The sequence below is a fragment of the Emydura macquarii genome, unplaced genomic scaffold (genome assembly GCF_026122565.2).
Source record: "Emydura macquarii macquarii isolate MOO-44397 ecotype Brisbane River unplaced genomic scaffold, CSIRO-AGI_Emac_v2 contig_383, whole genome shotgun sequence".
In the NCBI taxonomy this organism is placed as follows: domain Eukaryota; kingdom Metazoa; phylum Chordata; order Testudines; family Chelidae; genus Emydura; species Emydura macquarii.
This window is the reverse complement of record NW_027130520.1, coordinates 1,776,065-1,794,453: the sequence shown is the minus strand read 5'-3', so window position 1 is coordinate 1,794,453 and position 18,389 is coordinate 1,776,065. Positions and strand designations below refer to the sequence as shown.

The 18,389-nt window shown below is 40.8% G+C and overlaps 1 protein-coding gene across 2 annotated transcripts in view; it reads right to left on the bottom strand.

Annotated features, from left to right (window-relative positions):
• Positions 1-306: 306 nt before the first annotated feature.
• TMEM67 (transmembrane protein 67) overlaps positions 307-18,389 on the bottom strand; it is a 59,328-nt gene continuing 41,245 nt past the window's right edge. Inside the window, exons 18-24 of one of the 2 annotated variants that reach the window (XR_010917681.1) lie at positions 10,873-10,989; positions 9,572-9,688; positions 9,355-9,459; positions 8,930-9,032; positions 6,855-6,997; positions 5,689-5,853; positions 307-3,955 (exon numbers count right to left, since the gene is read on the bottom strand). Coding sequence is in view for 1 of the 2 variants with exons in the window: in XM_067536433.1 (XP_067392534.1) it covers positions 5,773-5,853; positions 6,855-6,997; positions 8,930-9,032; positions 9,355-9,459; positions 9,572-9,688; positions 10,873-10,989 (666 nt within the window). In the remaining variant the exon portion in view is untranslated. Of the gene's footprint in view, positions 5,854-6,854; positions 6,998-8,929; positions 9,033-9,354; positions 9,460-9,571; positions 9,689-10,872; positions 10,990-18,389 lie in introns of both variants that reach the window. The other variant, XM_067536433.1, reaches the window with a different exon arrangement.

Genomic DNA, 18,389 nt, shown 5'->3' with positions numbered 1-18,389 from the left:
AATTCATCCAGGAGGTATGGTGACACACAATATAGCAGAGCACCCATCTACACTCACCATCTACAAAGCCCAATTCCAATGATGCACCTGTGAAAGACCTTCAACAGGTTGAGGAACAAGGAGGATATCACAGAAGCATCATTTCTTTCCACTTCCACTCTGGTAGAGCTGGTTCCTCTCAAGCTCTTTTAAGTTGGAGGGATGATACAACCCTCCATCATCATATAACAATTACTATTGACAAAAAACATCCACAAATCCTTGAACATTCCCTTATTCCTCAGAGAGAGACAAGTACAACAGAAAGATGGAGATACCATATGATTTATTATAAAATGTTTACAAGCATAAAGTAGAAATCAGCTTACTAAATATGAAAAAGATCCACTATAATTAATGTAATTAGTAAAAAATATGTAATTGGGAAATTCAATTATAATGTTATTTCTTGAACAAATGTCCACCAAAATGAGAACAAAGCACAACTAATGCTTTTCAAGTAGTCATTATAAAGCAGGTATGAAAGAACAATTAAGTGCCTAAAGGAGGTTTAAACATCTGCAATTATTTCATAACTGTGTGGTTTCAACTGAGACACAAAATGGGTGAGGTAACATATTTTATTGGATCAACTTCTGTTGGTGAGAGAGACGAGCTTTTGAGATTACACAGAGCTCTTCCAACTTTCAGCTTGGTAGCTTTAGTACCCTCTTTCTCACCCAGATGCTCAAAAAGAAAAATCAATACACAGAAGGAGAGATATTTAACTAACTCTGAAAGAACATTTTTGTATTCATTTAGAATTTGTTTCTAAAAAATGAAACCCTTCCCTTCAATAAAATCCATCCAAACTGTGACGATTCTAAAGCTTTTGGTTGCTCTGCCAAAATGTTGTATGAAGTGTTGTAGCCATGTTGGTCCCACCATATCAGAGAGACAAGGTGGGAGAGGTAATATCCTTTACTGGGCCATAAGTGGCATTTAAGTTACCCAATATCTTCTGGTGAATTCAATCTCAAATTAACAAAGAATGAGTGGAAGCTGCATTTCAAAGAAAACTGACCATTTAAGGAAGAGTGAAGGAAAAGGTTATTTTCTATTCTGAGAAGTGTTTAAGTCAAAAGTAAGCCATGGATAGAATCCCCATCCATCCCCTCACATAGCCAAGTGCTCTTTGAACAGCACTTTAACCTGATCTGAGAGCCAATTACAGAGATAAAAATGCTAGGCAATGCATCCATTCAAGGACAGATGGTTCTACTAGTACCTAATGAGTCTTTTAAATCTAAAGTTACTAAAATGACTATAAAATGTGGTACAAAGCTTGAAAAATATGCTAAAAAATAAAAAGGGCTAAATTACAAACCAAATTTATAATATAAAACACACTAGAACTTCAGAAATGATATAAAAAGCTAACTTTATTGTAAGCAAAGTAACACTATGAGAGCATATTTTTAGATGTACCTGAGTTGTGATTATTGTGTGATACACACAAAGACTGCCATGCAGTACCTCCCCACTGAATTTTTTCCAGACTATACTGGTGTAATGAATCTTAACTACTTTAGATTAAAGCTTACTAAAATCAAATTAAGAGGTATCATAATTTAATAATTTGGACTGAAGTAAGCCATAAATCAAAATGTTTTGGAGAAGGTATGTTTAAAGAGTGGTTCTACTCTGAAAAGTGACTATATAAAAACAGCATTTTCTTACTCAACAGATCTGCATTGCATGCATACAAGGTCAATTTGCTTATTTTAGTGGCAAAAATGAGTTCCTAGAGCTTTCCATACCTGTTAGCCTGTGGTTAAAAATTATGGTAGTCAAAACTCAGTAAGATAGAGGATTATAGACCATTTTGTACATCAGCAACAAATTGTTTAGTAAGATCTGCTAAGTTATACCTATGCAAAGGCATTCAAGGGAATGGTGATACAAGAGATTTTTAAGTTGCTTTAACTCATATAAGATGCTCAGCACCAGAGACAGCATTTGATGTTATAAGCATACAGCAGGGAAAATGCAGGCAGAGAAGGGACAAAATTAGCGAGGATTTTATCTGCTTTAAACACGGGAATAAACATAGTGATGGTATTATAATGATTAGCCATAAATAGTTATATAGTTAGCTTTAAGATTAAGGTTTCTGATAAGTAGTAATTAGTTATAGTTTAGAGTAAGTGTTAAGTAGAAATCAAAATGGTGGCTGATGAGAAGCATAGACGAATAGCAAGAAGTCAGAAGTGGGATGAGAAAAAGTTAATTCCTGATACCTGAGGGGAGGGGACAGCACATGAGAGGATGTAGCGGGGTGGAGTCAGGTTTGAAGTAAACAACTGATCTCATCCCTTAGCTGATAGATTAAAGATGATATCACTAGGTAGGAGGGCAGGGGGAGGTCCGAGCATATCAGGTAACTGATTGGCTCAAAGTGATCTCATCTTGGAGCCTAATTAGCATAGTAGGCACAGCCTAATTAACATAATAGGAGGGGCAACTGACAGTGGGAGAGCAACCAATCAGCAAGGATCTTTAAAAGGTCAGACAAACTGTATATAAGACAGAAGGCTGAGAGGCTTGGTGTGTGGGTGATTGTGACTGTTGATGAAGACCTGGGCAGCAGCAAGAGCAGCAGATCAGCAAGAGAAGACCTGAACAGCAGCAGCAGCAGCAGCAGCTTCTGGGAATAAACTAGACAGAACAGAAAGACCATAGATGAAGCAGAGGGAAAGATACAGGAGAATTAAGGAGGACCTTTCCTTAATAGTAAGGAATGCATATGAATGATTGTAAATAAAGCTAGTTGCCTGCAACTTGATCGACCCACCCATTCTATGACTGTCTGATCAACACTCAAAGAATGTTAGATAGTTTATAGTTGTACTAATATTGTTAAGAATATTATTGTAATATTACTGTATGTGTATGTATTACCTGCCACATTGTAATATTCTCCGAATATTGCAGTATTCTAAGGATTTATACATATGTATGTAGGATTTTCTTATGTTTCATGCTGTTACTTTGTATTTATGTTACACAACGCCTCCACAGTTAAGTATTCATGACATTGTAGCTTATGCTAAAGGAACACCATATTATGTTGTGAATATTGCGATCTTAAGAATTTATAATATTCTGTACTGTACTAAGCACTTATTTCTATATGTTTTATTGTATTGACTTTCAATTTAAAACCATAAATGTATTAAAATTAGTAGTTAATAAAGAGACATTTTGTTTTCAAAGTATTTGCTGTTTAAGTGTCAACCCTTTGATTGGAGGGCTGTATCTGTGTCCTCTCAAGGGTAAACCGAGGTAGGCAGGTCTAGGGAGTTTCTCTGTGATTATAAAAAGAATCCCTGGTAAACCCTTGTAAATCCTCTAGGGCAGACCACAGTAGTTACCCGCTTATAGAAATAGAACTGGGAATAGTATTTTCAGTATACCCAAGTCAGCGTAAGGCCTTGTGGGTCCCGGAGTTTTAAGGTAACAAATTTAGTTCCCTGGACAAGCCTGGCATTGAAAGCATTATGCTAAAAGCAGTGACAAAAATATTATGCGGGTAACAATGGGGCTGCACAGGTCTCATAAGCGCATAACTTTGGGTGGCAGAACTTTTGTTACTGGCTGTGATGCATAAGATGGTAAAAGGCTCAGTTTGCAGAGTTGGAAGTTAGAAAAAAAATCTTTATACTTTTCAATAGAGCACATTTGATAACGAAATAATTGAGACACAAAATCACAACATCACAATGTAATTTATACAGTCACTATCCAAAGGAGAGCCATGCTTTAAAGCTATCCTAACAATGAACAAACCTACAATAAGCCCTAGTTACTGTACCTGATTTCCCGGCTATGGCCTCCAATTTGTCCAGATCAGCACACACGGTTTTGTGAACTAACAGTTGTTCACACAGGGGTTGGCATTTTCACACTCAAAACTCTTTGGGACAAAATATGCATGAACAAAGTAAGTACTGTGCATACACATACAGTATTAGCATCAATCATCTGTGTGTTAGTGCACAGATGTTAGGATATCGAAAGTGTGTCTGGAGGTATATGCTTGTGATAGGCTGCATGTGAATAAATGGATGCCCCACTGAAAATCAGGCCCTCAAATTATACCATCTCACTTCACCATGACCTCAGGAGAGAGTCACAACATTTTACCAGTTAATGATAACTAATCTGAACTAGTAAGCAGCATTTGTTTTTGCAAACCAAAAGAAAACATACTGGATCTGTAATGGCTTTGAAACTTAAATCTATGGTATCCACAGTTTAAAGACATCATATGGCACCATAACAGATATCTTCCTCATTATGTAGCTAAGAAGAACCCAAAATATAATACCTATACAAGATATGTTAGCCCCAAGTCAGATAAGCACGTTTAAAATTAAACATCTGTTTAAGCCCATTGTCTTAAATGGGACTTAAGCGCTCTTCTTAAATTGGGATGCTTTTCTGAGCTGGGGTCTTTATGTTTTTTGCTGATGCATGTTCCCTGCTGAATTATTTTAAGACAAATAGCATGACTATGAAACAGTGACACCATGCAGTGGAGTAATCATTTACTGAAAAATTAATGTTATTGTAAAATGCACTAGCGGGTGGATTTTTCAAATTCAGGCACTCAGCTGCCTTTGGAAATCTCCCTGAATCCTTAGTAAATAGCACTGCTACAACTATTCAGCTGATTACATTCCAATGGCTGAAGCAGTTTATATGGGATTTGATCACAATGTTAAATCATGAGGGAATGATGTCAGAAAATGGGATAATCAGAGAATATATTAAAACAATAATATTAGAAAATGCACTTGGCACAGCCCTTTTCATACACAGCACATCTCAAAGCAGTTAAAAAATGATTAAATATCAGCACCTCAATTTCACTGATATGGAAACAAGCATAGAGAAGTCAAGTAACCTGCTTACGGTCACATTAATTCCACAGAAGATCAGGAATACAACCAAGGCCTCTTGCATCTCCGTCCTGTGCCCTATTCACTAGGTCACATAGCTGTATGGTTGCAAGACTAGCATATGTTTAAACACACACGTGCTATGCTATGTGCGATCAATGCAGAAAAAATAGCAACACTGCCCCAACGATAAACTAGACAAACCCAAAGGGTAGGCTAAAATGGATGACACTGCATCAGCAAACGCACAGTTTAAACTTTCATGATGAAGTTATTTTAGGTGAGTGAGAAAGGTTCAACTACTTAGTCCTTAAAGGTCATCTAAATATTTGTTTAAATACTAGTTAGGAATTCAGAGCAGATTCTCAGTTGTGGTGAACTTGAAATATGTTTGATGAACATTGTATTTTATAGTAAATTCTAAAAAAAAGGGACAATTTCTTTAAGCTATTTTGGACACACATGTAAACATGAGGAAAACTACAACCCCAATCAGCAGCAGAAGCACTGAAATTATCTCCTAAAAAGAAATGGCATATACTCTCACTGAAGGCAATAAATGGATTTTATCTTGTGTAAATGACAGTGCTCAGCTTAACTTCTGATTGTCTTGGCGTCATGTGCCATTTGCTTCTAGACATATGGTTTACTATTCACAACACAAACATCTGCAAGTTATACAAAAATAAAACTTTCTAGCACACAATATAAAAGACAAAATCAAAACATTTACACTAATATTTACATAGCACTGCAGACTAGTCTGAAATTCATGACTGTTTCGTTCCATGATTAACTCCTGGACAAAGTATTTCATCTTTTGAGTCAATTAAATAAGAAATCTTTCATCCACCAAGGTTTTGGATGCCAAATTCTTCTGCCCAGCAGTATTACGAATAAACCTAAAAATCTAAAAATAATATTAAACAAGTTTCATAACAAAGGAAGAAATATTTTAAATAATTCCATTTCTATCATGATGCAAAATAATTAATCAATTATATATTCTGTCAAATGTTTGGACTTTCCACAACAGTACAGCTTCATTAGACAGGCTGCTATACTAACACTAAGCTTTTTTATTTAGGAATCAAATGTTATATGACAGGAATTATTACACCTCAACAGTTAAGAGGCTGAGCCAAGGAGTCTCTAAAAACCAGCGTGATCATGATAATTGTGATAGCATATGACCTGGATTATCCCTGTGTCCCACTAATGATACCATAATACAATGTTTTTCCAAGAGTGGAGAATCAAGCAATCAATGTCCACAATATGAAGAGCCTTTAATTATATTTGTAGCATCCCCTGCCTTCTGAGGAAGAGACTGAAACCCCCAGATGTTTATGGTATTTTTATTTATTACATCAGAACTTTCTATTAATATCTTAAACTGTTAATATTCCATATTCCAAAAATCTTTGCTACTGGTGACATTTACAAACATGATCAAGTTGATCATATAATGAAATTGTGTGAAGGAGAAGGAGGGAGAAACTACACATTCATGGAAATACATTAATTTTGGCCCATATTTTCAAAATGAACCTAAAAGAGTTAGGTACTTAGCTCATTGAATTTCAAGGGGATTTGGGCACTTATCTCCCTGAGGCCCCTTTGAAGGTCCCAGCATTAGATATTCTGATACTTTGATTAATTTTCATTGCTCTGTGTATTTTCTTCTGAGTGCTGTTATTTGTGTCCTATACATACATGGTGCATAAACATGCAGTGTAATTTTTTTTTTGTTCCTAAGTCTTTTCTTATTTTATGAGAAAATCCAGTATTTTTTTAAAAAATAGACTGTTAGTATAATTTTCTGTGAGCACATCCTGAAATATATAATATATAAATTATATAAACTACCTTATTTTTAAAATATAGGAGTTTAAAAAAATTCACATTTACCTCCTGTTGCAAATATGTGAGAACAGCTGCTAGGACAAAACTTTGGGAAGCCAGATCCACAACAGAGAAGAACAGTATATCAAAGATGAGAAGTGAGGCCTCATTGCCGTAAAAGAGAACATCACTGAAAGAATGTCCTTCATCTATAGAAAGAAAATAACTTGTTGCAAAAAATATAAATTAAATCTGAATTTCTGTGATAATATTTTGTGACGTTCTCGAATACGGATCAGCATACCTAAGATTACAAAATAATTCATAAAACAAGAATGGAAATTCAAGACAAGGAAATACAACACAGACACAGTGTCATGATATTGTTCTCAACCAAAAATAACATAATAGCTTTTAAATATAGTATACAATATAGCTTTCTTGCCAGAGTGCCAGATTTTCAAAAACAGGTGTGCCAAATTCACAACTGCATTCATATACCTACATGCACCTAAATCTGAAAGTCTGAACCAGATTGTCCAAAAAGGCTGGTTGTTGGTAAACTGAGCCATTTTTATGTCATACACACATCTGAGTGCTGACTCTGGCCCTGATTCAGCAAAGCAATGAAATATGCTTAAATGCTTTGCAGAATCAGGGCCTCAGTAACAAGAGGTCTTTAATTATGTCTCCTCATTTGGTTTTTAGAACAGAGTGGTCCCTTTATTTTAATGTAGTGTGTTTTCTGGCCAAGCCAGTTCAGATCACTTTGCTTCTATGTCTTTTATCTATATGCAACATTCCCTACAGAGAAACATGAATTTACACACAATAATATCAATGAAAAAGAAACAATATAAAAAGATCAGAAAATATTTTATCCAGGAAGCATAAAATCCAGTAATTGTAGAAGAGAGATCCTCCTCCAATTTTTGCACAGCTTCAAAGGAGGCATGTGTCTAATTTGGTTTCCCTAACTGTGGCTTGGCACATTTCATTTTTCATTTTATTCTCTAAAGAACTTGCCAAACAAGGCCCAAACCCAATTTACACTGGCTGTGATTAGCATTCCAATCTCCTCCTCTCTGTCATTTTGTTCCCCTAGGTAATAACATTCAACTGTTCATGTCATCTTTAAACTATCCCACGGCTGCATATTATAGCTATAGCATATGTACAGGTAATACAATACTGACCTCATAGCCACATGAAGTAATGTGTGGTTACCCCTAAGTTAAATGGGGAACACATTAAGTCTCTCTGCTGGATTTTCATAGTGCAGGATTTATCAACAAGTGCAGCTGAAATCCTGTAATCTCCCTGTAACTGGTTTCTCTTGTACCCTTAAGAAAAGTTATTGTCCATACTTGAAGTACAGTTGATGATCTTGTACATCTGTGAGCTACATACCTTTGGCACCACTGAGTTTCAGGAACTTTCTAGAAAGCAGTACCTGTTGGGGCTGCACAAGGGATCTCTCCCAGCACTGAGTATTTGGAGTGGAGGCTATAAAAAAAGCTGTACAGACTCAACCTTCTCATTTCCTTCCACTGACTAAACCCTGGAGTCCTAGAGAAACTGAACTTAAAGAGTATTGGAGTATTGTGAGTGGGCACTGTGAATATGAAGAGGCAAGAGTCTCAAAGAACGATAGTTCCTGATGAGTAACCTTGCTTTTCCTTCAGAAAATGGCTTCTGCAAATTCCCCACTTAAGGGAGTTTAACAAGCAATATAATCACCAACTATGCAGAGAGGGGTTCTCATTAAACAAACTGCCAGCCAGCTGGTTGGCCTGCCCACTCCCCACAACGTGAGCATCAAATCTAGATGCCAAGTCAAAAGAGTGTTGTGTAAATGTATACACAGCTCCAGATAGCAACCCTTCAGATACCTAAGAATGAAACATTACAAAGGCATGATACTAAAGAAAAACTTTCATGCCCAGAGGTACTGTCATCCTGGTTAACACATAGCAAGTGTCTCCGATACCTTCACAACTTTCACTGTCACACCTCTCTATTGTAAACTACAATTTAGACTGTGAACCCTGAGGGCAGGGACATGACATTTTATTTGTTTGTATAGCACCCTGTGCACTTACAGTGATATAATTAATAAGTAAAAGAGATCAATCTGATACCATTATAAAAGATACTCTTTTCCATTGGTTCCACGAACTCCATGCCAATAATTCGTTCAAGCAGCAACTTGTCCTTTACAATATAATCCATATCCTTATGAACCTATAAAAGGAAAAAAACAAAAAAATTACTCCCAATACTTAGCAATACTTAGAGGAAAATGTTAGAAGTACACTTTACAAAGGCGGAGTATAAATACTTTGAATTCATACTATGACGGGAATTGCTACAGGTGAAAAGTGTGTTGGCATTACCGGGCAGTCATTTCTTATTATTTGTTTGTCACTTACTTTTTGCATCCTGCAAAGTAGTACAATAGTCACAATACAGTCTCTAATCTTATATCCCAAAAGGAAAATTACAATCTCTCAAAGTCATTCAAAGTCATTCTATTTTGCCTTATAAATAAAGTCTGTATACATACATGATCAATAAAGGAGCCAAGAAATTTGTTCATGGTATGGTACGCCTTAGTACTCTGTTCAAAAGTAGTTGCAGATGAATTTAAAAGTCTAGCAGGACCATGTTTCTGAAAAATATTGTGATGCAAAAATTAATTTAAAGGACACACAGACCTCTTTGGTGTGTCATGTTTTAAATATAACATAGCAAAAGGAAAGTGTAAAAAATAACATACATACCATTGTTAGAGTTTCATGAATTCTATCATACTGTTGTCTCATCTTGCTTGAAATGGAAATTTGAAATGTCTGGCCATCTGTGTTGGGTAATAAACCTCTTTGACTACACAAATTTTCCTGAAATTGAAACAACAAAGAAAAGCATAAAGAAATGGAAATGTGTATGTACAAACGAGAAAATTAAGGAGTTTTTCCATTTCCCCTTTTTATATAAGTATTTGAATCCTTTGGCATTATTAGGTCTATTACAGGAGAAGTGTTTCAGGACAAGAACCCCTGACCGCAGTTGTTGCAAGGATATATTCTACTTTTGGCCAGCACACAGTTTGTTAGCTTTAGAACATCTTTGATCTTCGCTCACACACTTCACTTATTGTTAGGAGTTTACAATTTATTCAGTTATTTTCCCTTATTTTTTGCTTTCCCTCACCCTCCTCCTTTAAATTCCCAACTTTTTCCATCTTTTTCTTTGTTCCTATTTAAAAGAAAACCCCCCAAAAAACTAACAGCAAAAGAGGAAAGACTGATGTTTCAAAACCTGATGTTTCCACAGAATTGAATTGATTAATTTAAAGTAATTTAGATAGAAGCATTTCCAGGAAAAGTGGGAGGCAGAGGGGAAAGGAAATCAATTTAAAGGGAACTTTTTTAAAAATTTAAATTAAAAAATATGTAGTTTAAGTTTTTCCTTGTCTCATTCACTAGATTATCAAAGTTCTTTGTAGCTTTTTGGTACTCATCTTTTCTTCCTACTTCATCCTGCAGTGATGCAGAAGAGCTGAAATTTAATGACAAATCAGTAATATCAAATTAATTTCACTCCAGGATTAAGCAGTTGGATATTTTATGATGAGGGAGAAAACATCTATTCAAGCTGATTTCTACAATAATTAGTAATGCCACTAGAAGGGTGCATTTGGAATTGAAGAATGCAGGCAGAGCGAACTGTTTTCTGTATAAGTGTTTTTCAGATTTGCCTCTTTATGAAAGTCTCTTAGTAGATACTTCTTTACAGAGGGCTATGAGTCTAAAAGAGGCTGCAGTATCAAAACAATAGTATCTAACTACATGAAAAAAATTCATTTATTTTAGAAAACCAGGACTTTCTATAATCCAGGGAATCAGTCCTTGAAGCAGAAGAGCTAATAAGCAATTGTTATTCCAGAACCAAGTCTTACAATTCTTTCTTCTCTCCAGAAGGAGAGAACAAACTCGGAGTGCAATACGGCATACATCTGTTATGCATAAAATTTTCTACATTCAGTTACAAAAAGATATATATTTGTATTTCCTTTGCATACCGCTTCTCTCTTTAGGTTCATATTCATTTCTTCCATATTGGTATCTGCATGACCATGCACAGACCGACCATGGATATAATACCCAAAGCATCTGTGTGACAAGAGAAATATTGAAATCTAAAAGATGGAGAAGGAAAAAAAATAGTTTATTTAAAACATGGATACAAAACTAAAAAGATACTAATAGTTACCAACGGAGTCAGGATAAAATAGGTAATCTCCTAAAGTACCAAAATATATGTGTCAGAAAAACGTTTAACTATTTATGTACAATACATACAATTACATTTGCCTAGGGCTACAAAACCCTATTTGCCAGCCCTACAGTTCAGATTATTAACAGCAAATGTTACTAGCTGTTCTCCTGAGTAGAAAATCTAAGTCAAGGACTCTGAACAAAAACTCTAGTTTTTATCCTTATAAAAAAATTCAAAAGGCATTCAGTGAAGTAGAATAAATAAGTTCAATGGTTTCAGTTCAACTCTTAGCAAGATATATAACAGAAATTTAGTCAATAAGAAACATCATTTGTCTGTCACACTAAAAATGGCATCTTAAAGCTATCTGGATCACCTCCATGCAGTAAAATTGAATTTAGCGCTCTCCAGCCTAACTTACAAAACAGAACTGGGTTCAGGTCTCAAACTCCATAGGCTAACAAAATCCAGTGGTAGTGGAAGTGGTAGGTTTAGCCCAGGAGGGCTCAAACATAAAAAATGTTGAATGATATTAAAAAACACTTTTTCTGGTCAAATAAATGAGCTGTATTGACTGGTTCTTGTTGTATTCTACCTTGGTTGAAAAGAGGATAGCTACAAAGTCTCAAGGGTGGGGGGTTTAAACTGGAGGAAATCTGGGGTGGATCCAGATGGCAATCAATAAGTGGAGATACAAGAGAAAGATGACATCAGTAAGGGGTATTTAAATACGAGTAAAGGAAAAAAACAGTTACTAACCTTCCGTAACTGTTGTTCTTCAAGATGTGTTGCTCATGTCCATTCCAAGTAGGTGTGTGTGCACCGCGTGCACAGTCCACAGGAAAATTTTCCCATAGGGTTGGCTGTGGAGCCCCCTGGAGTCGTGCTCTATATAGGTCTCTGCTGACCCTCCCTTCCTCTGTTCCTTCTTGCCAGTTAATTCGGACAGTGTGGTAGGTGGGCAGATTTTGGAATGGACATGAGCAATACACCTCGAAGAAGAACAGTTACGGAAGGTTATTTTCTCCTTCAAGTGCTTGCTCATATCGATTCCAAGTAGGTGACTCCCAAGCCATACCACAGGAGAAGGGGTTGGAACTCAAACTCCCGCAGACTGCAGAACTGCTCTTCTGAAAGCGGCATAATTCCTGGCCTGCTGAGTAATAGCATAGTGTGTTGTGAAGGTGTGAATCAAGGACCATGTTGCCATCTTGCAAATATCCTGAATTGGTACCTGCGCCAGGAATGCTTCAGAAGATGCTTGAGCCCTTGTGGAGTGGGCCATTATCACCAGTGTGGGCACTTTCGCCAGGTCGTAACACTCCCTGAAACATGAAGTGTTCCAAGATGAGATGCGTTGAAACAAAACTGGCTTCCCCTTCATTCTGTCAGCTACCACTACAAACAGCTGAGACGTCTTCCTGAATGGTTTGGTCCTTCAATGTAGAAGGCTAAAGCCCTTCTGACATCAAGAGAGTGCAGCTTACACTCTCTACTATTAGTGTGCGGCTTCGGGAAGAAAACCAGGAGAAAAATGTCCTTATTTGCATGGAAATGAGAGACCGCCTTTGGTAGAAAAACTGGATGAGGGCAAAGCTGGACCTTATCCTTGAAGAAAACCATGTAGGGAGGCTCCGAAGTCAGCGCTCTGAGCTCGGATACCCTTCTGGCCAATGTTATGGCTACCAGAAAGGCCACCTTCCAGGACAAGTCGAGAAGTGAACAGGACACAAGGGGCTCAAACGGAGGGCCCGTTAGCCTTAAGAGGACAAGACTGAAGTTCCATTGGGCCATCGGCACTCATCTTGGCGGGTACAGTCTGTCCAACCCTTTCAAGAACTGTTTAACCATGGGGTTAGCGAAATGGAATGCCAAAATGGCTGCCAAATGGAGCTTAACCGAAGACCACGATAAGCCCTGCTGCCTCAGGTGGAGCAAATAGTCTAATATTGCCGGAATTGGCACCTTCGGAGGTGAGATACCTTTTGTTGCTGCCCAAATTGAAAACTGCTTCCACTTTGCTAGGTAGGTAGCCCTAGTGGAGGGTTTCCTACTACCAAGGAGGACCTACCCGACCTGCTCTGAACATACTACTTCCCTAGGGTTCAACCACGGAGGTTCCACACTGTGAGGTGCAGTGCCTTGAAATCTGGAAGAAGAGGCAGAGTGATTGGCGTTTCCACTGAAAGATAGAGTAGTGTAGTAAGCCAGTGCTGATGGGGCCAAGCCGGGCTATTAGAATTACCATGGCCCTTTCCTGCTGGACCTTCACCAGCACCCTGTGGATGACAGAGGTCAGGGGAAAGGTACAGAACAGCTGGCCCATTCATGGGATGAGAGAGGCATCTGCAATGGACCCTGGGCTGTGCTTCTGAAAAGAACAAAACTTCCTGCACTTCTTGTTGAGCTCTGTGGTGAATAGGTCCACCTGGGGAAACCTCACCTTCAAAAAACATTGGTCAGCACGTCCGGTCGAATCGACCACTCGTGAGTGAAGAAGGACTTGCTGAGGTTGTCTGCCAATGCGTTCTGGCACCCTGGTAGGTATGATGCCACAAGGTGAATCAAACGAGTGATGCAGCATTCCCACAGATTGAGGGCTTCCTGGCACAGGGGAGAGGAGCGAGCGCCGCCCTATTTGTTTATATAAAACATCGCTGTTGTATTGTCCGTCAGGACTGATACAACCGTGTCACTTAGGTGGTCCTGAAAGGTGTGGCATGCCAGACGTACAGCCCTTAAGGAAGGGCAGTCCAGCACATACCCGTTGGAGCTGGCACCACCAGTTTAGAGATGCTAGAATCTCGGGGGGCAGAGACACCATCTTGTCTATGGTGTTGTGTGTTGGGCGATACACTGTGGCTAGCCAGGGCTGCAATAGGCTCAGTCATAGCCTTGCGTGCTGGACCCATCAGTGCACGCCGCCATATGCCCCAGCAGTTTTAAGCAGTTCCAAGCTGTGGTGAGGGAATACCTTTTCAAGTCAAGGGCCAGGAACTGAGCTTGGGGAAGGGACGCCTTGGCCTTTCCCGAGTCCAGCACTGCTCCATTGAATTCTATTCTCTGCGTGGGAACCGTGTCGATTTTTGCTCGTTGATCAAAAGACACAGCCTGTTGAAGGCGGCCCTTATCACCACAAGGTGCGACTCCACCTGTGCTCTGGTGTGCCCCTTGACTTCTTCCCTTGAGATAGGGAAACACCCGAATCTTCTGCCTCCTCAAGAAGGCCACAACCACTGAGAGGCATTCGGTGAGCACCCGGGGTGCCGCCAACAGACCGAAGGGCAGGACTGTGAACTGTAGATGCATCTGATCGACTACAAAGCGGAGAACCCTCCTGTGTTTTGGCACAAAGGCCACATGAAAGTAAATGTCCTTCAAGTCGAGGGCGGCATACCAGTCTCCTGGATCCAAGGAGGGAATGATGGAGGCCAGGGAGACCATGAGGAACCTCACCTTCTTCACGAATCTGTTGAGGTTTCACAGGTCCAGAACAGGACAAAGCCCCACTTTGGCCTTTGGAATTAGAAAGTAACAGGAATAAAGCCCCTTTCCCCTCAGATCCCGCGAGACCTCTTCTACTGCCCCTAACCTTAGAAGCAACTGCACTTCTTGAAGAAGCAGATGCTCGTGAGAGGGGTCCCTAAAGAGGGACGGGGATGGAGGGTGGGAAGGAGGCAGGGAAGAAAACTGGAGCGAGTATCCCAATTTTACCATGCGCAAGACCCACTGATCCGATGTAATCTGGGACCTGCTGTGCCCTGCTGTCGTCCGAGATGGAAGCCAGGGTAGCTCCCATCACTGCCTTGTCAGGGAACGAGGAAGAGGACTTTCTCACAGGCACTGAAGATTCCTGCCCCTCGGCACCAGCTGGGTCACGTGGTGCCGTCTCACTCCCCGCAGTGCTGGACTCCCGGGGCTCGTTCAACTCGGTGCCCAGGTCCGAGATGTCTCCGGCATCTGGTGGGGCACTCGTCGAATGGGAAGGTCGAGGTCTGGATTCCAATACAAAGGAATATGACTTGCCCGACTGGGACCCTTGGGCCTGGTGGTACACCCACGAGATCCAAAATGGCCAGTGCAGTGGCATCTGCCATTGGCGTGGCCACTGCCTCAAAGGGAGGGGAGGCCCCTCCGCCCTCTGCCTGCTCCAGTACCAGCATCTCCTAGATGTAACAGACTCTGCCTCAGAGTCCAAGGAGAGCCTCTCCTGTGTGGGAACCACAGTGGCGTGGTGCCAGACAGTGCTAGGGAGAAGTGCTGAGGGGAGCAGGACCTGGCCATCAGAACTGGTTTGCCCGTGGACGGTACCGAGGTCGTCTTCAGTGCCAGGGCTTGCACCCACTTTCGCCTGGGGTGGGCTTATGGCGCTGTTTCTTCTATCATCTCCCTTGCTGCCACAAAGTCTCAGGAGTGGAGGGGAGTTGCAAATCCTCCTCCAGTATCTTCCACTGCAGAGACGCCTTGGACGCTGGACTCGACAAACTCCTTCACAGGGCCAGAGTCAATGGTGCCGTGCTTTGTGGCTTAAACCAGGGCTTAAGTGGCCTGGCACGGGTTGCACTTTGCTCACTTCTCTTTCCAACAATCTTGCTGTCGGTAAGCGCCCCCTCTCTGACCTCTTCTTCTTGTGCGGCACTGGGGAATGGGATCGGTGCTGCTGTGCCCCATGTGCCGGGGCCTTTGGTGCTGGGGAGGTATGGCGGTGCCACGGCTTCTTAGCAGAGAGTCCTTTCTATTCAGCCCCTCTCTCATCGATGCTGAGGCACTCAGCACTGAGGCGGATGTGCTGGGACCTTGCTCCACTGAAGCGTCTGTAGGAAGAAGAGCCTCTTCCATCATTAGGAATTTCAGTCTTTGGTTCCTTTCCTTCTGGGTGCTTGGACAGAAACTCTGACAAATTTTACAACACTCCCTCAGGTGCGACTCTCCCAGGCACTTAAGGCAGGATGAGTGCAGGTCGTCTCTGGGCATATGCTTCTTGCAGGACCCGCATGGCTTGAAGTCAGGCATGCCCCAACCCTGGGACAGAGAGGGAAGAACTGGAACTGCCCGCTAAATCAGGAGTACTATCCTAATCTACACTAACAACAACTACATCTTAACTAATTTAACTATTTACAGGTACTTAACAGAGAGAACAATAGAGGGGGAATTACTTGCAAAGCAAGAGAAACTGGTTGTTCCAGCGGCCCTCATGGATGGCAAGAAGGAACAGAGGAGGGGAGGATTGGCAGAGCCCTATATAGAGAGCTATGGAGATGCGACTCCAGGAGGCTCCACAGCCAACCCTACGGGTACTCTGTGGGAAAAATTTCTGGCGGACTGTGCATGCAGCATGCACACACTTACTTGGAATTGACATGAACAAGCACTCAAAGAATCAATGGACAATCAAAGATAGCAAGTAGAAACAAACAAATAGAAAGGCCTACAATAAATGGACTGTATGTCTTCCTTCTATCCTGATTTGTTATTGCTTCATTCTCAAATAAAAACATGGAGAATTAGTTATATGCCTACACGGAGTCACATGCATAATACCCTGTATGATGTTTATGATAGTTTACTCTTTAGAACCTAATCTCTATTACAGGCAATTTGAAGCCTTCTTGTAGACCATAGCAAAAAACAAAAGCTTGCTGAGGATACACATGATGGTAAAAAACATTAGCTTTGAATATGAGCTAGTTCACAAGACCTGATTCTCATGGGGGACTTCAATCACCCGGACATCTGCTGGAAGAGCAATACAGCAGAGCACAGACAATCCAGGAAGTTTTTGGAGAGTGTTGCAGACAACTTCCTGGTACAAGTGGTGGAGCAACCAACTAGGGGTCATGCTTCTCTTGACCTGCTGCTCACAAACAGACAAGATTTGGTAGGGGAAATAGAAGTGGGTGGCAACCTAGGCAGCAGTGACCATGAGATGGTCGAGTTCAGGATCCTGACAAAAGGAAGAAAGGAGAACAGCAGGATACGGACCATGGACTTCAGAAAAGCTGACTTTGACTCTCTCAGGGAGCTGATGGGCAGGATCCCCTGGGAGGCTAATATGAGGGGGAAAGGAATCCAAGAGAACTGGCTGTATTTTAAAGAAACCTTATTGAGGGCACAGGAACAAACCATCCTGATGTGCAGAAAGAATAGCAAATATGGTAGGCGTCCAGCTTGGCTTAACAAAGAAGTCTTTGGTGAACTTAAACACAAAAAAGAAGCTTACAAGAAGTGGAAGCTTGGTCAGATGACTAGGGAGGATTATAAAAATACTGCTCGAATGTGCAGGAATGAAATCAGGAAGGCCAAAGCACAATTAGAGTTGCAGCTAGCAAGGGACGTGAAGGGGAACAAGAAGGGTTTCTACAGGTATGTTACCAACAAGAGGAAGATTAGGGAAAGTGTGGGCCCCTTACAGAATGGGGGAGGCAATCTAGTGACAGAGGATATGGAGAAAGCTGAGGTACTCAATGCCTTTTTTGCCTCTGTCTCCACAGACAAGGTCAGCTCCCAGACTGCTGCACTGGGCAGCACAGAATGGGAAGGAGGTGAACATCCCTCAGTGCTGAAGGAACAGGTTCAAGACTATTTAGAAAAATTGGACATACACAAGTCCATGGGGCCAGATGCAATGCATCTGAGGGTGCTGAGGGAGTTGGCTGATATGATTTCAGAGCCATTGGCTATTATCTTTGAAAGCTCGTGGCAATTGAGGGAGGTCCCTGATGACTGGAAAAAAGCAAATATAGTGCCCATCTTTAAGAAAGGGAGGAAGAGCTGGGGAACTACAGACCGGTCAGCCTTACCTCAATCCCTGGAAAAATCATGGAGCAGGTCCTCAAGAAATCCATTTTAAGGCACTTGGAAGAGAGGAAGGTGATCAGGAACAGTCAACATGGATTCACAAAGGGAAAGTCATGCCTGACCAACCTGATTGCTTTCTATGAAGAAATGACTAGCTCTGTGGATATGGGGAAAGCGGTGGACGTGATATACCTTGACTTTAGCAAAGCTTTTGATACTGTCTCTCACAGTATTCTTATCAGCAAGTTAAAAAAGTATGGGTTGGAAGAATGGACTATAAAATGGATTGAGAACTGGCTAGAGCATAGGGCTCAACGAGTAGTGATCAATGGCTCCATGTCTAGCTGGCAGCCGGTCACAAGTGGAGTGCCCAGGGGTCGGTCCAGGGGCCGGTTTTGTTCAACATCTTCATTAATGATCTGGAAGATGGGGTAGATTGCACCCTCAGCAAGTTTGCAGAAGACACTAAGCTGGGAGGAGTGGTAGATACCCTGGAAGGTAGGAATAGGATACAGAAGG